The following is a 17,764-nucleotide window of genomic DNA, read 5'->3' as shown; positions in this document are numbered from 1 at the left end:
ATCTATGTTTAAAATCAAAATGTAAGTATTTTTTTGAAATGTTTGCAGTGGTGGGGCGCTACTTCTGGAACTCACCAGCTGCAGGCCGCGCGCTCTGCTGACATGCTGCACGTGCCTCAGCCGAGGGAAGTCAGCAGGAAGATGAGCACCAACTCCGAATACGCTGTCATAATGTACGCTTAAACATGGTTATGTTGCGTTGTTAAATGTTCCCTTTTATTGGTGTACTGTACAGAAGTTTAATTGTATATATGCATTATTAGATATTTTGTTGTCAAGCCTGTATTGTGTCGTTAACTCAACTAAAATATGTAACATAAGGCACAGACAGCACGCAGACGTACGATTTTTAATTTTTCATTACATATGTTGCTAACATGATTTTTTTAGAGAATTAAAGAATATAACTTACCGGTGCCTAAATAAAATGTGTTGGTGTTTCATATTTTACTGTCTAATAAAATGAAACATGTTTGTTTACATTTTACCCAATTTTCCCCTCGTCAGTAGCCGTAGACCGAGAGCTGTTGCCTGGTAACGGTTATCAACAACATCAGCGGTCGGACCGTCTCTGTTAACGTTACTTTAACTTAGCTAAACAAAACAGCGTTACCGAGTTGCAATAAAACTAGTGAAGTTTTGCGTCTGGAATACTGAAAGATACTACAACCGTTTGACTCTTGACAGAAAATTATCACCGTAACTAAAAGCTACTCAAGTTGTTAGAAAATGGCAATGCCCATTTCCAACACTCATCTGAGAGTCCCTCGCGGTTTTGGTGCTCTACTGGAGGGACTGACAAGAGAAATTCTTCGAGACCAGCCCAAAGACATCCCTGAATATGCAACAGAGTATTTTAAGACTTTGCTGAAAAAGAGAGACGGTGGGTTAACCATATGATCTGACACACACAAAAAAAGATTAGCTAATCAAATGAGCTTGGTTTGTTTTATAGAAAGTGGCACTGAACCTAGTGAGTGGGCTGCCAAACTTGAAGACCGATATGACAGCAATCAGGCGTATAAGGTTAACAATTTAAACTTACACTGTATGAATTCATTTCGTGAAACAATATTAATTTTGTTTTTCCTCACCAGCCCTCAGACCTTGCCTCGAAGCTGACTGTTTTCAAGTGAGTTTTGAACTGTGCAGGCGACATGGCCCATGTCACAGAGCAGGGACAGAGAGGAGAAAAGAACAGGAAAAATAAAGCTCTTTTTTATAAGCATATTGGCAACTAGTTATTATAATTGTATGCTAAACCAGTCATTCAAGATGCACAATGGAAATCCACAGTTTCAGATGTAAAATACAAATCGAAATTGTGTTTTATCAATTTTGTCTGTGTTCATTTTCAGCAAAACCTCAAAGAACTCAACAGCAGAGGATTATTCCGGTCAGTCAGAAGAGGAGGTGTCTATGGCCACTAACAAAACCGGCCATGCTGATGACACTCCTTTAACTGAGTGTAAAGAAGAGGAATCATCTCCCATTATAACTCAAGCTGAGTCAGCCGATGAGCCTCCAGCTGCAAGTGCAGACCCAAAAGCCTCCACACATAGTCTATCTGACGAATTATCTAATGAAATCAATAACAGCACAGCATCAAGCCTGAACAACTCTTACTCAGAAAGACATGACCTACAATTACTGGAAGAGAGCGCAATCGAGGCACAAAGGTCAGGAAGTAGACGTGAAGATGGTGATTGCCAGCTAACAAAGCAGGAGGAAGCTCAGTCAGAAAGTGTAAATATTTGTGCTGCAGATTTAGAAGAAGAAAGAGGTGACGCCGTTTCGATAATGGAGGAAGATGCCGAGCAAGAAGAAGCACTCCTGTCTACTGAAATCAGGCCAGAGTCCCCGGTTTCACAAATAGAAATTACAGACCAGAGACCAGAAGAAGCAAGTAATGATGGCAATGATGCTGTGGCCCCCGTTGATGCTGTTTTAGACGACAACAAATCTTTAGTGGAGGTAAATTTTGAAGATGTCCCTGAGAATCAGCAAACTAAGGATCACAATGAACTAAATATGGGAACAGTGGAAATGACTACCGATGATACAACATTGATCCAAGATGAAATAGAACTGGAAAGTGAAAGGCAAGAAGATGATACTAGAGAAGAAATTAATTCTAATCATAATTGTCATAGGGAGGAAAGTATTGGCATTGTCACAGGAGATTTGCTCTCAATTAAGGGAGAAGAGGATCATGTGGAAGGTAAAGACACAGATTATTTAGACAATAATTCACCTCAGGAGGACAGTTTTGAAAGTAATTTGGACTTTACCCATGAGACTACCCTAACCGCAGAGGATAAAAATGTCACCGTCACCGACACAGATGGCCAACCAGAAATAGAGCACCAAAAATCAGTCGAAAATTATGTTAAAAGTGACGTAACGCAACTTGTTGATTCTAATGTAGAAATCATGGAGAAAAGTAGAGATGATTTGTCAGAAGAGGATGAAGAAGAGTTACAGCTCGAGCAAAGTTTGGACAAATATTTACCAAAAGAGCTGCACTTTGATGAGGAGGAACTTGAAGAGGAAGAAGAAGTAGTCGAAGAAGAGGAAGAAGAAGAAGAAGAAGAAGGGAGATCAGATCAAGTCAAAGAAGGCTTTCCGTTATGTGAAGAGGACAGCATTAATCCAGATCTTAATGAGACCAGGGCAGACAAAGAGGTCACTCATCTGCTAGAGGATCAACAGGGCACCTCAGATCCTAAAGAAGATATAAATGACAAGGTAAAATCTAAATTATTAAAAGCTTCCCCACTCATTCTTTATTCTTCAGTGGTTTTAAGTCATGTCAAATATATATTTACATTTCCTCAAGTTCTGGCCAGGTCCACATACGTATTTCAGGAAGATGTGTCAGGTTAGGCCGCTGTCATGCTCCCATTTCTGCCCGTTAATGTTATAAATATATTCAAGGACAAAACGGATGTGTCGTGTTCCATTCTTTTCAAAGCACTCGGTCACTATAAAAGCTTTCTAGTTTGCCGTCCATTTGACCATGTTTGCAAAGAGAGTTTACACTTAAAAGTGAACGACAGTAAAATACACGAGACATGCACATACATGTGTTTTACATTTGTTTGCATACTCTTGGTCATTCTCTGTTGACCGTGCCTATTCTATTCCTTAATAGCACATCCTTTTTATCAAGTCCCATGTTTTACTGTCGATGTGTATGAAGAGGTTTACAGACCCTGAACATTTTCACTGTCAAAAGTTAGTAGACCCAATATGTCTGGAGCCTGGACCAAAAGCCGAAACATGCAGGGAGGGTAGTGTAGGAAGAAGTACCAACAATGTTACTATGGTAACCCATCCCCATCCCGCTCTCTTTTTGTGTCGTCATGGAATTAATAGGAGACGGTGATGCTGATAGTTGCTAGGCACCATCTTTGTCTTTAATGTTCTTGTTTTTAAAGCTTCAAAACCACGAGAAACCTGTTCTTTCTGTCGCCCCAGATGCCTTTCCTGTACGGTATCTGTGGAAACAAAGATTCCACAAAAGCGCACTGTAAAGGCCATCTGTTTTTACAGCCACCGTATCAGACACATCAGTGTTTTTGGTTCCATGCACACGTTATTAAATTCTTAAAAATACAAAACAGTAATACTATTGTTGAAAAGCATTGCTGCAATATTACTATTAATATTGCAATTATTGTATATCTGCAACTATAATTGCAGATAACTGATTAATTTCATGTTAACTCTGAAATTCGTCCCTGCAAATTAGGAACGCAGAGAGCGAGTGATAATAACCAACTCCTTAATATACTGTGCATCTTAGTGAAATTAGCCAAGACACTAACCATTTTTCAATGCATGATTTGCATGACTGATAAAACCATTAGGAGGGTGTTAATGTCAGAGATATAACTCAGATAAATGGATGTTTGCTGTTGCTCTCTCTCTCTCTCTCTGTGTCTTGTCTGTGAAGCTGGCAGAGGCGTGTGGGCGGCCGTACCAGCTGGGATCTGAGGGATGGAGAGCGCTGATAGCTCACTCTGCTTCTAATACATTTTTAACACCTTCAGTGTAAAACATGCCAGGACTCTTACACAGGTTTATCTTCACGCTGTAGTGAAATTTGAAAGTCTGCGATTGTTTAATGACCATATGTTTAACATACTGTATTATTCCCATGTATATATGTTTTTTACTGAAACCTGTGAAATTTAAAACTCATGTGCAATTCCAACATTTACACTTTTTACATTTGTTCTGCTAGCTCTGCTCCCTTCCTTCAGATTTGTCTAGTCACAAATGTACCCCCATTGCACCTGTTCTATACACTGGGTACACTCTGTTTATATTATGGTATGCTAAAGGTCTGTTTCAGTAATGGGATCACAGTAGGCCACTAACCTTAATGAGGCTGAAAAGATGGAACACATGCTGTCATGTTTGTAGGAGGTCCCACTCTCTCTCTCCTCTATGTCTCTCTTTCTCACTCTTTCTCTCTCTCGCTCTCTCCCTTCCACTTTGTGCGTGAGCGGCTGTTACTGAACATACAGTGATTGTTAGTAAGACCCAGTCGGGCATCCTCATTATACAAAAAAAAGCTGCTGAGAAGGTATTTGCTCTAGAATAGTCTTAAACTCAGATCAGCCATCTAAGGTGAGCGCAGTCTGAAGTCATCCATCAAGTCAGGCATGGACTGTCACAATGTAAGTACCCGCTTCAGATGAACTGTGTGAGCGAATGTGTTCTAGCAGTTTGTTTGGGTATATTAATGTGTCATTGCTTGTTTGCGTCTATGCAAAATCAGATTAAGTGGGTTTGGGGCATCGAAGTTAATGAGGCAGCTGTTTTTACTAATTCGAGAACACACTAGACGTTGGGCTTTCTGTATTTACTCTCATGATCATTTAAGGACATTTATGTTGTGCTGTTAAGTTGCGCTAACTAATAAATGCAGGCGGTCGTGTGAGCAGTCAGACTGAACAGGTGGGTGGGCACACTCCAGCACTGGAGGGGCTTCATTGGAGACCTGTTGTGCTGCCTCACTAAGATTCTGCGCTTTTGTGATCCGGCTTTTGTATTTAATATTTTAAGCACACTTGGACAGCAGATTATTGCAACATAAGTACCTGTTTTAAAGTTTTCAAAACACATCTATGGCTGCGCTGATATTTTGCTGCCTGCTTTATGGCAAGCCATTTCTTTTCCGCCTACTCTTTGTTACCGTTGGGACAGTGGCTGCTGTCCGGTTCTTGTCTCGACCGACTGCTTTAGTTACAAGCTGTGTGTAATGCAACAACATATCCCTCCAAATTAAAGAAAGTTGTTAACAAATTTGTGCCACTCTTTTAAATACTTATACATGTGAGTTCTCTCATTTTTAGATATGATTACTCCTCCAATTTGTGATCTACCACAGAACTATTACCTTTGCTGAGTATTGACATTTGACGGGCGACATCTGCTCTTGTTTTGCTGCTTGGTCTCACAGCAGGAGGAGTGCAGCCGGCCCCAGGAGGAAGAGGACATCATGGACATCCCGCTAGATGACCCTGAGGCCAACAGGGCAGCTGCCAAGATCCAGGCCGGCTTCCGTGGCCACATGACCCGTAAGAAGATGAAGCCTGAGGACAAAACAGAGGGGGAGGAGGTGAGCAGCACTGGGGATGTGCTCAGCGGCAGCCAGGGGGGCGCAGGTCAGTGGTATAGAGCCAAGGGATAAGATAATGGATAGACTATAAGGATGGTAACAGGGTGGTGACTACGGACTGGCATGAGGTAAGTAATTGGGACTCTAATCTGAATAGTGTAGAAAAGTATAGTGAAAAGTATGTTCCACCTTAGAAGAAGACTTTGCACCAAAACTTCTTAAGGATGACAAAAAAGTTGATGCAAAAACAGGGCAAATGCTTTTGCTTCAGCCCTTTTTTGACATTCATATTTCATTAGTATAGCGTGACTGTGGTATGCTTTTGTAGAGACAGAAATGTATTAAAATGCTCAAACTGTACTAATTGTATATGATTAATTGCATGTATTAGAGGCTCTTGTAAGTTATTATATGTAATTAATGTATTGCATAACTGGGTGACTCGTTTAATTACCCCAAAGACAAGCAGCATATGATTGAATCTTTTTCTAATCCTTGTGTTTAAGAGATTACAGATTTCTCTGGTTGTAACGGAAACTCAGTTGACGCTGGTTGTAAGCTAGCATTTGGTAAATATGAATGTTACCCTATCATTAAGGAAAACAATGCATGTGTTTCAAATGCCTTTAAAAGCATTTTGCATTTCTAAAACAAGGGGGTATGGGTGACAAAGGAAATCTAAATCATAGACTTTTACATAACCCAGTTACAGTTCCTATGTAGGAGAGGTATTTATAACTCCAGGTGCAAAAGGAACTGTATATGCCTCAAAGAGGCCAGGCAGAATTAATGGAGCTGTCGGAAAAGAACCGAACATCTCAAGCACCTCCCACTGGAGTAGACCCCCTTTTCAAACAATAAGACTGAGATATTTTCTCCCTAGCTTCAGGTTTTACACCAGAAGCAAGATGGAAACGTCACCCACATGTGCCCGCGTGTTTTTGTACAGATGTGAATATGTCACAGGTTAACTGTCTGTCTTTCTGTTTTCAGAGGCAGGACGATCGAGGCCAGTAGGAGGCGGCGACACATCTGTGCCAGAGCAGTGACCCTCCTGTACTGACCTGAATGAAGAAGAAAGAGAGCAAGGTAGTGAAAGATGGGATAATGATGGCTGGAGCTGGCTGGGCTGTCTTTCAGACACACCCTTTATACCCCCCCACCCCAAGGAGTCATTTGTTTTCAACACAAATTAGCTGTAGGAAATGAACAGTTTTCGAGGGTGAATTTTGTGAACTTTAACACTCCTCTGCTTCTCCAGCACTTGTTAGTAGGGATGTCTTTGACCCAGAATTCGCAACTCACTGCATGTACTTGTGAAACTTCTGGTAGTGTGCTAGTTTTTAGCTGATCTGTGAATGTGAAAATGAATGTCCTCTAAATGCTAAACAGGGCTTATTTTGGATGGATTAGACCATCTGTGTGTAGACCTATTGTGCTTCAACACTGAACCTTGTGTAAGTAGTGGCTTTAATAATTCGTTCTCTTGCTTTGTTTTATCTGCACTGCTTGTATTTAGATCTGTCATATTGTTATTTGACTTGCTTACTCAACAATCAATATGTAACAAACAGCTACGTTCTTTTCATGAAAGTTATATTATAGTTTGTATGCCTTGATTACTTTCATAAAATTCCTTCAAGCATTTTTCTATAAATCGGATCTTCCAGAGCAGTAAGCATGCAGTAATGTCTGTCCCAGAAGCAATTCCTATAACAATAATAATATAATTCTCAAGACTTAGTTTATATCCTGCTAATACTGTGTTGATGGGTTTGCCTTGTTTGATTTATGTTAAATCAGGTGTATTAATTGCATTGCTAGAGTTTGCAGAGCCTGAACTCAACTGAATTATACCCTGCTGAAGTTGGCTGTAGAATCATGGCATTACACTATAATAAATGCACCTCAAATATACTTGAAGCGCCTCTTTAACTGTCCTCGCGTATTATTCCATGTTTTATGTTGTGATCGCAGCTCTCAGCATGAATGAATGAATCTGCACCTACCTATTGAATGAAAGTGCAATGATTTATTTGTGTATGTCTATCACTGTCGAATGTGCCCGAGGACAACCTGCAACAGCTAAAAACAAAAAAGGATTGCATGAGTTTCAGTCAAATGTAACCACATCAACTTGACAAGAAATATGCCAGGCTTCAGTGTGTCAATAGAGATACCTTATACTAATGATTGTAAAAGCGGGATCAGTACTGTCTCAAGTAGGATAAAACCCCATGACTGCGGTAACATTCCCAGAGACAGGAGTCGACCACCACATTGACGAAACAAAATGTCCAGTTTAAAAGTGTGCAAAAGAAGAAAAAAAAAGTTTTGTCCTTAGCTTTAAAATCAAGCTTGAAATATTAGTATGGTGACAGCACTTGTAATTAATATAGTTTTGTAAAGTCATCACTTAGTGTACTACAAAATAGGACTGCCAAAATTGCCTTTCTCTTCATTTGTGAGCCAGCCTTGCTCGCTTCATGGCTCGAGCATCTTCAGTCTTCCAGTGCTCCCACTCAGCCCACCCACACACATCTGAGGCGTGCACCGCGCACACTGCACTCTCTCAGACGGGGCACATGTATTCATAGGAAAAAGAATTTGAGCGCCTGTGTGTGTGTGTGTGTGTGTGTGTGTGTGTGTGTGTGTGTGTGTGTGTGTGTGTGTGTGTGTGTGTGTGTGTGTGTGCGGCTCCCTCTCAAGTCACTCATTGTCGCACACACACACAGATGCACGCCCACCTCTCTACAGATGCCTCCTGCCAGCTGCACAGATATGAGCCACTGTGGTTTCTGCACACCACAGCGCCCTGTAGTTTCTTCTCAGGGCTGGCTGACATTCCTCCTCCTCAACATCCCCCGTGAGTTTTTTAGATTCTCTTTTCTCCTACTCAATCCCAAAGGAGACATGGCCACGTACTGCTTGTCTCTTTAATGACTGTGGGTGAGCAATCAATAATATCCTGCGCACCTCCCAACATAGCACGCACCCACCTGGAGCTGCAAATACAATTCAGAGCGGTATGGGCACGTAAAACTTCATCTAAATCCATCTCACCCCTAGAGTTGAGACATCACGATGAGGGCCGTGCGCTTGGTCAGTTTGACTGGTTTCTCTGGACTCTTTGTCAGCATTAGATACTGAATGATAGCCCTCTCCTGGGTCATAATTATCAGACTTATTTCTGCTGAAGAAAACAACAGGGGGCGCAATTATCTACCACTGATTCTGCACAACTCAGGAGGAGCATTAATAGTTTACAAGTTATTCTTTGATATAAGGGCATGGGATCTAATGATTTTCTCGTCTGCTAACATCTAAATGTGGTATATTTTCCACATCATGTTTGCATGATTCACACAGACCCAAGAGGCCCCTCTGCGCCCTCACTTGTATTGACTGAAAAGTGTCCCCCTTGAAAAAAAGAGTTCTCTCGGGGATGAAGGGGAGAGGGTGCCAGCGCTTTTACCCGGGGCAGAGGTGAGGGGGCGAGGCTTTGATGGTCAGCTGCAGCTCCACAGATGTGCGACCACAGGGAGAGAGCCGTGACAGACAGCAGCTGCTCCTACTCTCCTTGTTAAGGCTCGCTGTATTTTACGCCTCTGCAAGAGAAACACTTTCTTTGTGATGTAGAAGAATAAAGTGTTCTAAATAAAAGTCAAAACAAAAGACTGATTTACCAAAGTGGGCGGGATGACACATTAAGACTCAATGGTCAAAACAGAGAAGCGTCAATATTCAAAACATGTGTCAAGATACTAAAACTATGTGGGCCTACTTTGAAAGGGACAGCCACATCTACATCTTGAGGCATTGCATGTATATTAATATACAATGTTATTATAAAGTATTTAAAACTACTTACTTTTATTATTATTATTTTCTTGAGAGACTATAACATAAGCACAACAGAAAATATTTTACTAACATGCACATCATGCATATTCTTTGATATTTGTGCAAGAAATACAAGAAATTGCTAAGTAATTTCAAACAACTCTTAATTAAAAAGGGTAAAATGCACACTTACAATGACATGACAGAAATAAATATATATAAAAACACTCAGCAACACGGAAACCCAATACATGTAGGTTTTGGACAAGGGTTTTGGACAATGGGAGGATTAATAAAATCTGGTGACATTAGGTAAAGTTTATGGAATCATAATGACTTTTACTAATCATGAGATACACATCTCAGTGCAAACCTCAACTTAAACAACAGACGAATTGCTTTTTTTATTCCTTAAAATTCCTCTCCGGACTTTAATGCCATAGGATGCTGTAAACCTGTCCCAAAAAAGCACCATATTTATTACCAGTACCTTGGATTAGATTAAAATGTTATTAATTGCACTTTCACAGCCCTTTTTTGGTTACAGAAACTAGACTAGTAATCATATACTTCTATGCCACCTGCTGGATGCACAGGTAATAACACAAAGCTCCATGTGAAGCTCAATCTGTTTTCATAACAATTACTAGAGCGTGAACAATGAAGCTGTGATGTTATTTAGGACAGTGATCCTCAATTGATGTTCACCATAGAATAACTAACCCTAACCCAAAACAGAACGTTCTTTGTTTTATATAATGTACATTTTTTAAGCCTTTTTAAGCATTATTAGACATTATAAGCCATTTTAATTAAGTGGGTTTTGAGTTATTTCTTGGAGGTTGTTTTAATCATAATAAAAGCAATCAAATAACAGACTCATGCTGTGATTCAACGCATGTTTTCTGGGAAAGACTTGCGACTCTCTGAAAAGGGTCCCGCGACCCACTTTTGGGTCCCAACTAATTGAGAGATAACTGATTTAGGACAACAAATGAATGTGAGTTTATCATAACGAGCTTAAACATGTATTTACTACACAAATACAAATATGTGCACTTGCCATTCCTCATTTGAAAGCTCAGAACCTAATAGAGACTTTTTTTTAAAGCTGTATATTATATAGGACAGTTACTTTGCTCCTTGATTGGATTATCAGCTTGAGAACCAAAGTCAAAACAATTACAAAATTATTTTACATTTTTATAGTCATTGGTGAAATTGATGGTTGTTTTATCTGAAGACTTGATACAGATAAGCAATGTTTGTCTTTTGGAAAAGTTGTACATGCACTACTACACGACTGATGAGGCATGAAAAGTAGCCTTTTGGGGGCAAAGACGGCACTCACAGCCTGACAGGAGTCCACACACAGTGACACACACAGTCACTGTTGTTGCGGTGACTGGGGTGCTGCGCTGGGGAGTGAGCTGAAGAGTGGGGCTCAGTGTGGCTAGTCAGAGGCCAGAGCAGGCAGTCAGTGTGGGGGAACGTGCCCGGAGTGGATAAACCATGTTCACTAAGAGGGGAAAAGAATCTGCCCCGGACACAAGATGAAGGTGGAGAGGAAGACCACCTCTACCTCTACAGCCACCAAGACTTACACGGACTTATCTGCACTTCTGACACTGCTGGGCCTGCTCCTGTTTCTACTGTCAGGTAAGAACAAATGCAGTTATTCTCATCTGAATTCAGCTTTCTCAAAACAAGGGCAAAAACAAGTGTATTCACGTAACAGTTTTGTCTTGTGGCATTTATGTAAGTGAGACCTTGCAATTTACCTATTGAAAGATGATTTCCTACATTGTGTTTTCAAAAGAAGTAACATAAAGGATTATTTTAAGGGGCACTGCTTCACAATGACACTCCCCGACAAGCCAATTTGAGCTTGGAGAGCTCATTGGAGATCAAGAGAAGGAGGACCTGAGGGTCAAGAGTGATAATTACGAAGAGGCAAAGACAAGAGTCGTGAGGAGAAGTTGCTATAAATAAATCCACATAATTTAAACAAATGTTTTAGTTACAGTGAGATCTGTAGGAAAACAGTTGGTTGCTTTTGTGGAATCACTGGGTTCTGTGTCTATCCCCAACTTCACCACTGACAAAGAGTTTTTCTCTCTCACCCGCTCTCTCCCTCTTTTCAGCAGTGGAAAGTAGTTCCAACAATCGTGCCCTTTGTCTCATTGCCGTGGCAACGCTGGTCAGGCGGACCGAATGGTTGCCGTGGTGACGAGGCGATGCCATGCTAAACTGCCCCTCTGCAGAGAATAGTGAGCGGAGTCTCTCCCTCCGTCCCGTGTTGTTCTTTCTATCGCATTCCTGCTAACAGTAGGATGTCCCTCTCAGGCCCAGACTTAGGCCTCCATGTGTCCCGCCGCACTGAGTTATAGGAACGCCACTGTGAATGTAATGGCTTTGCTGAGTTTGGTTTCCAAGACAGGAGGTGTGTAAAAGGAGTGACATGGGGTCAGGTCAGCATTTTAGCTATAGGCTAACAGTAGGAGATGAGGAACTACAAATCACAGTTGGGAAAGCAAACAATAGTTCACTCCGGGCCCAGGATTCAAAGCATTCTGTCGCAAAGGAAGGATAAAAGTGAATGACAAGCGATAATAACTTTTTACTAGTGCACCCAATTATTATGTTATTATCACTACAGTTTAAAGCTATGAAGTTATGTTTATGCAAAGAGAAAGTCCTCACAGTTTTGCAATCCAAGTTTGAGTATTTGGCGTCTAGATGTGCAATGCATTGGTTGCATTAATAGCCAGTGTTTTTTGTGCAGAGTTCCCAAGGTGAGAGTCAGGAGCCACTAGGGGCTGCAAGACACTATCATTTGTTAATTGAGGTGAAATAATAAACTTAATTATGAAAATAAATATAATTCCACCTTGAAGTTATTAAACACAACAATTAAAAACAACTAAATATCGGGGGTCGTGGCCTGAAATGTTTGGAAAATGTGCAAATCTCACATATTTTAAACTGCATATAAAGTTGTCTTCCAATGGTCAGCACAAATAAGCTAAACAATATCTAATTTTAAGTTTTTTCTAAAATGTCTCTCTTGCTTTGACGTAATTTGCAGGCGAGGTGTCCAGTGTGAATGTGACCAGCCAGTCCCAGGTAGTGAGGGGCACAGTGGGCAGAGAGGCCCTGCTGTCAGTCAGCTACTCCAGCAGCAGCACGGACAAACCCGTCATCAAGTGGCAGCTTAAAAGGGACAAGGAGAAGCCCATCACAGTGGTGCAGTCTATCGGCACTGATATCATTGGAAACCTGAGGCCGGAGTACAGAAATCGCATTCTGGTGTATGAGAATGGATCGTTGCTGCTCCACAACCTGCAGCTGTCTGACGAAGGCACCTACGAAGTGGAGATCTCCATCACAGACGACACCTTCACTGGGGAGCACTACATTGAGCTCACTGTGGACGGTACAGCATTTCTAAGCCTATGACTAATCAGACACTGAGGGGGAGTGTGGGCCATCAGCAGAATGACTGTCCTCTGGTTCAAGTGAAGCCGTTTAGTTTAGGAAATTATTCAGAGTGAGTCATTAGCATTACCTTCAGGAAAATCTATAATTATTTTGCTTATATAAGAAACCGTCTAGCAAATTGACCGACAAGCTCTTAATTTGCTCACAACTGCGACAAACCTTTTTATCTTTCAATGATGGTCGAAATTGTACACATAGTAATTCTCCTGACAATGCACATAATCGTACATAGGATCTGACTCCACATCAAGATATATTTTGTTCATGGCTTATTAGACATGATAACAAATGTAATTCAATAGTTATTTAGTCACACTGGGAATCAGTGTCTGACATGAAACCAGAATTAACTTTTATTTTTTTATTTAATAAGAATTTTCTAAATTATTTCTATTTGCTAAATGCCAGAAGAATGAGAGATATGTATTTTTTTTTTAATACATTTTTTGTTTTATATCAAAAGTTTACATACACTAACATTACTATGCCTTTAAACAATTTGAGAAAGCCCAGAAGACAATGTCATGTCTTTGGAAACACAAGTCTGGTTTGAAGGTGCCAGGTACATTGGTTCAAACAATTATATGCAAGTATAAAGAAGATGGAAATGTCCAGTACTAATGTCCATACAGATCCGAAAGAAAGCGGGTTCTGTGTCCCAGAGATGAACGTGCTGTGTCTGTAATGTGAATATCAACCCAAGAACAAAAGCAAAAGACCTGGTGAAGATGCTAAAACTGGCAAGAGTTTGTCATTATCCAGAGTGAGCTGAGAGGGAACTCTGCCAGGAAGAAGCTCTTACTACAAAAGAAACATGAAAAAGACAGATTGGAGTTTTCAAATAAAAACAGCATGAAGATTTTAATTTTTAAAGATATTTCCTGTGGTCTGAAAAAAAAAAAATGACCATCGTCACGTTTGGAGAAAAAAGGGGGAATCTTGCAAGCCTGAGAACACAATCCCAACTTAAAATAGATGACATCATGAAGAAAGAGCACTATGGGGAAATATTGGAGCAACATCAGCAGGAAGTTAAAGCTTGGGTGCAAATGTGTCTTCCAAATGGACAATTCTCAAAGCAAACTGCCAAACTGGTTACAGTGGGATAACATCCACAATCCAGTTGAAAATGTGTGGGTAGAGCTGCAAAGGCATGTGCACCAAGGTGGCCTACAAATTTCACTCAGTTACACAAGTTCTGTTTGGAGGAATGGTCCAAAACTCCTGCCAACTATATTCTATCTCTCATTCTTCTGGCATTTCAGCAAATACTTTTGATTTTTTTTTTTATTCTAATTGACCTAAAAAAGTAAAAGTTAATTCTGGTTTCATGTCAGACAGTGAGGGGAGAAAAATGCATATGTGTCTTTTTATATAGTGTGTTCCCACTGTATTAAAGGTCCTATTATTGCAGTCTTGTTTGAAAGTTGAAATTTAAATTCTCAGCTATGATCCAAAGTCTTTGCTAATTTCCCCATATCATCCCAGTTCTTAACAGAGAATGTAATGCCACCCCACACAGAATATTACAATTATTTTCTGTTTGTAATGAATGGGCAATTGAGAATCCCATCCCCATTAGATGCATAGCGCACACAGGGCCTTTTTTCACAACTGTCTGCTTTTACAAATCACTGAAGGACTAAAAATGTTTAATAAAACAAAAACAAAAATCAGATACAGGGCCTTAATGATGTAACCATGTTTTTTCACCTCCCTGTCTGTGTCATTAGTTCCTATGTCAAGGCCTTACATTCAGATGATCGCTTCCTCTGTGCTGGAGTACAGCGAGCACTTTAACCTTCGCTGCTCTCACGATAACGGCACAAAGCCCGTCTATGGCTGGGTCAAAGGAGGCAAAGGGCTGGCTAACGACTCGCGACTGCTACTGTCACATGACCAGAAGGTGCTGACCATCTCACGTGTCCTCATGTCCGATGACGACATCTACATCTGCACCGTGGAGAACCTCATCAGCAGCATGAAGAGCCCTCCCGTCAGGCTCACTGTCTATAGTAAGTGGCATACAACACGTTCAGTAACCCAGAATAGATGGTTCTTGAGGCATTGTCTGTACTCTGTAATGTTTCACCTCTAATCCAAAAGGCTTCATCAGCAACACTAAGGCTTTCTTCTCACAGGACTACAGACAGCCTTGGTGTACGACTGAGTTTTCACATGTAAACCAGAATATTTCCAGAATAATTCATCCAACTTTGGTTTCAAGGCTGGATTTCAGAGACACAACATTTCACACATTTCAGAGACACAACATTTCACACATCAGTGAGAGAATTGCATCAAGGGGTGAACTGAGCATATTTTAAAGCCAGTTTTAAGTTATTAATACAGCTAATGGCTCTGCAAATGAAGAAGTCTGAAAGGATGCTTTACATTTTTTGGATCACACAAAGTAAAGGCCGGCGTCAACTTCAAATCATGGGTTCCCAAAGTAGGTATTGGAGGGTGGTGAGATGAAAATGTATGCTGTCATTTAAAACTATATAGTAAATTGAGTAATGCGCCGTTAAAGAACCAATGTAAACACTAAAATATGTAGTGTAAAATCAGATGTTAAATATTTTACTCTTAGAAAAGGAAAAAATCTCATGCACACTGTTTTACTTGTAACACCAGTGTTTCTTTACTGGTTGCAAAACAAGAGATGTTTTAAATATTTTACTCCTGAAATGATCATTACATTTTACTGTCAGGGTCCATGGTTGTTTGCATCAATATTTTGGGCTCCCAGCATGAAACGTTTGGGAAACCCATCGAAATAGTGGGCCAAATCAATGGTCAAAACCATTTGACACACAGTCCAATGTTAGTTCTGAAAGAGGTGTTATTTCTCTGGGGAAAATGTCTGTCCACTAAGATTGAATAGAGGCTGTATTAAAGAACGCTTCAAGCTTTTGTTACTGGGCTCTGTAGAAGAGGCACTTGTTGAAGACTGAATGTGCACCTTGACAATTATCAATGAGAGCACAAATGGAGAAATGGAAAAGCTGTCTCAGTGGACCTTTGTAATCCTGAATTCATTATTGCTTTACTGCAGAGAACAGAAACAGCCACTCAAACTTTCATTTCCATTTACAAAGCTCTGTGTGAGTCGGCACACTTCAAAGATTTGGTAAAGAGTTGAAATGGTGTTCAATTGTGAATTCTGAAAGTTAAGTGAGGTTAAGCAAAGTGATTTGTGAACACAAAAGCTGCAGTAAAGTCCCACCTGTTTTTAACACACAGTCCCTCCGGTTGTCTCTTTCCTTTTTGTCTTTCTTCCACTCTTCTCCCTCTGGTGAAGGACGGAGCTCGCTGTACATCATCCTGTCTACAGGAGGTATATTCCTCCTAATCACCCTGGTGACTGTGTGCGCCTGCTGGAAGCCGTCCAAGTAAGAGCTACTCTATTCTGTCCTTCCCCCTTCTTATTCACCCTCTTTCTGGTTCTGTTTGAGGTAGAGTCTGACGATAGGAATAGCATCTCAAGTAGTTCCCTCCACTACTTCAGTTCTGTGTACTTTTCCACCCTATCATTACATAACGAAATAGGGATATTTATTGTTTTGCAGAAAGAAGCATCGACCTGTTCCCCAAAGAGCTCCCATCTACGTGGAGCAGAGTGAAAATGGTCATGATGGTAAGTATGTATTGTTTGTAAGTAGAAAATACGAGTTTACTAAAGCTGCACTTGTGTATGTTTGCAGTTGATGTTGTACCGAAGCCCAGCACCCTCGGTCGAAGAAGTCCCATGCCTTTATATGTCCTCAATGAAGATGTAAGTGTGTAGTTTAGTAAACCTTGAGTAATTCTCCAATTTAATGTGCTTTACCTTCAAACATTGATTGCATTTATAGGAAGTTGTGACTAAACCAAGCACACTTGGACGAAGGAGTCCAATGCCTTTGTGTGTTTTAAATGAAGATGTAAGTATTTTTGTAAATTTTACAATGCTACGGATTCCTTTTGAATGTTTTGAAGTCTTTCTTTGTGAACTGTTGTTGCAGGAGCCTCTGGAGCATTTAGAGGAGCGTTCTGTCAATATGAGCCAATCAGAAGTTATACATCCCACATATGTCCCAGTCCTCCCTTCTTCCAACAGAAGTGGGCCCATTTGGACCCCTCCACGCCGGTACCCCCGCAGCCCCTCACCCTTAACCCAGCCACTCCCACTGCCCCTGCCCAGCCCTCACTCACCGGGCTCGCCTCAGCGCAGCTTCACTCCAATCAGGAAAGTCCGGCCTCCTGTGGGCATCCCCACCAGCACCCTTCCTGTGGAGTCCGAGGGCCCGGACCCTAGTGAGGCTCACAGTCCTCTACAGCAATGACCATAACTGTACACAAAAGTTTTATATAGGTTATTAGAAAATATGCACAATTTAGAAATGTCCTTGGTTCTATCCACGTGTACTGTTTATTTTCATCTTTTCTCTATGCACCGAACATTTGTAGTGTTTGAATAAAATACATTACAATGTTGTAATATTCCGTTTTTGTCAAGCTATTTCACTGTGTACATCAGGGCTCTGCAACACATGGGGGTAGGTACAGCAGAGGTACAAAATAATGTGGTTGATTTGATATATTTGCTGACACTTTTTTTAAAAACTATTTATTGTTTTAATTACATTCCTGACAAAATCTTGCATCATAAACATTACTCTGCAGAAGTATAAACATAAATCGTTACACTGAATGGAAGTAATGGGGCAGTTCGGGATTATTGGCATAAAAATAACGGGTGCACTTCTGATACTGTCCACTAGATGTCAACATCTCTCCTAAAAA

General features: G+C 40.7%; 3 protein-coding genes across 3 annotated transcripts; all 3 read left to right on the top strand.

The window, feature by feature from the left end:
- Nucleotides 1–619: 619 nt before the first annotated feature.
- Nucleotides 620–4,016, top strand: LOC306960528 (uncharacterized protein; the record flags this gene model as incomplete). Its single annotated transcript, XM_079552957.1, has 6 exons — nt 620–883; nt 956–1,026; nt 1,098–1,132; nt 1,359–2,748; nt 3,441–3,496; nt 3,959–4,016. The coding sequence occupies exons 1-6, from the start codon at nt 730–732 to the stop codon at nt 4,014–4,016; spliced, it is 1,764 nt and encodes a 587-aa protein (XP_079409083.1). The 5' UTR covers nt 620–729.
- A 477-nt stretch (nt 4,017–4,493) lies between these two features.
- LOC306977543 (neurogranin-like) lies at nt 4,494–7,549 on the top strand. Its single transcript, XM_079575913.1, has 3 exons — nt 4,494–4,688; nt 5,474–5,678; nt 6,626–7,549. The coding sequence occupies exons 1-3, from the start codon at nt 4,674–4,676 to the stop codon at nt 6,679–6,681; spliced, it is 276 nt and encodes a 91-aa protein (XP_079432039.1). The 5' UTR covers nt 4,494–4,673; the 3' UTR covers nt 6,682–7,549.
- Nucleotides 7,550–10,839: 3,290 nt separating this feature from the next.
- On the top strand, nt 10,840–17,459 carry hepacama (hepatic and glial cell adhesion molecule a). The gene is made up of 8 exons (XM_079560782.1): nt 10,840–11,134; nt 12,564–12,911; nt 14,710–14,991; nt 16,281–16,371; nt 16,549–16,616; nt 16,684–16,754; nt 16,834–16,902; nt 16,984–17,459. The coding sequence occupies exons 1-8, from the start codon at nt 11,029–11,031 to the stop codon at nt 17,302–17,304; spliced, it is 1,356 nt and encodes a 451-aa protein (XP_079416908.1). The 5' UTR covers nt 10,840–11,028; the 3' UTR covers nt 17,305–17,459.
- Nucleotides 17,460–17,764: the final 305 nt, after the last annotated feature.

This window comes from Gobius niger, assembly GCF_951799975.1.
Source record: "Gobius niger genome assembly, chromosome: 1".
Classification (NCBI taxonomy): domain Eukaryota; kingdom Metazoa; phylum Chordata; class Actinopteri; order Gobiiformes; family Gobiidae; genus Gobius; species Gobius niger.
The sequence above is the reverse complement of the archived record's forward strand: the minus strand, read 5'-3'. Positions and strand labels throughout refer to the sequence as shown.

Bases quoted from the DNA above. Each gene is read 5' to 3' on its own strand.
- hepacama (XM_079560782.1), top strand. From the start codon at position 11,029: ATGAAGGTGGAGAGGAAGACCACCTCTACCTCTACAGCCACCAAGACT. The intron at 11,135-12,563 runs GTAAGAACAAAT...CGTAATTTGCAG, and splicing joins GCTCCTGTTTCTACTGTCAG to GCGAGGTGTCCAGTGTGAAT. The intron at 16,903-16,983 runs GTAAGTATTTTT...CTGTTGTTGCAG, and splicing joins TGTGTGTTTTAAATGAAGAT to GAGCCTCTGGAGCATTTAGA.
- LOC306977543 (XM_079575913.1), top strand. The intron at 5,679-6,625 runs GTCAGTGGTATA...TTCTGTTTTCAG, and splicing joins CGGCAGCCAGGGGGGCGCAG to AGGCAGGACGATCGAGGCCA.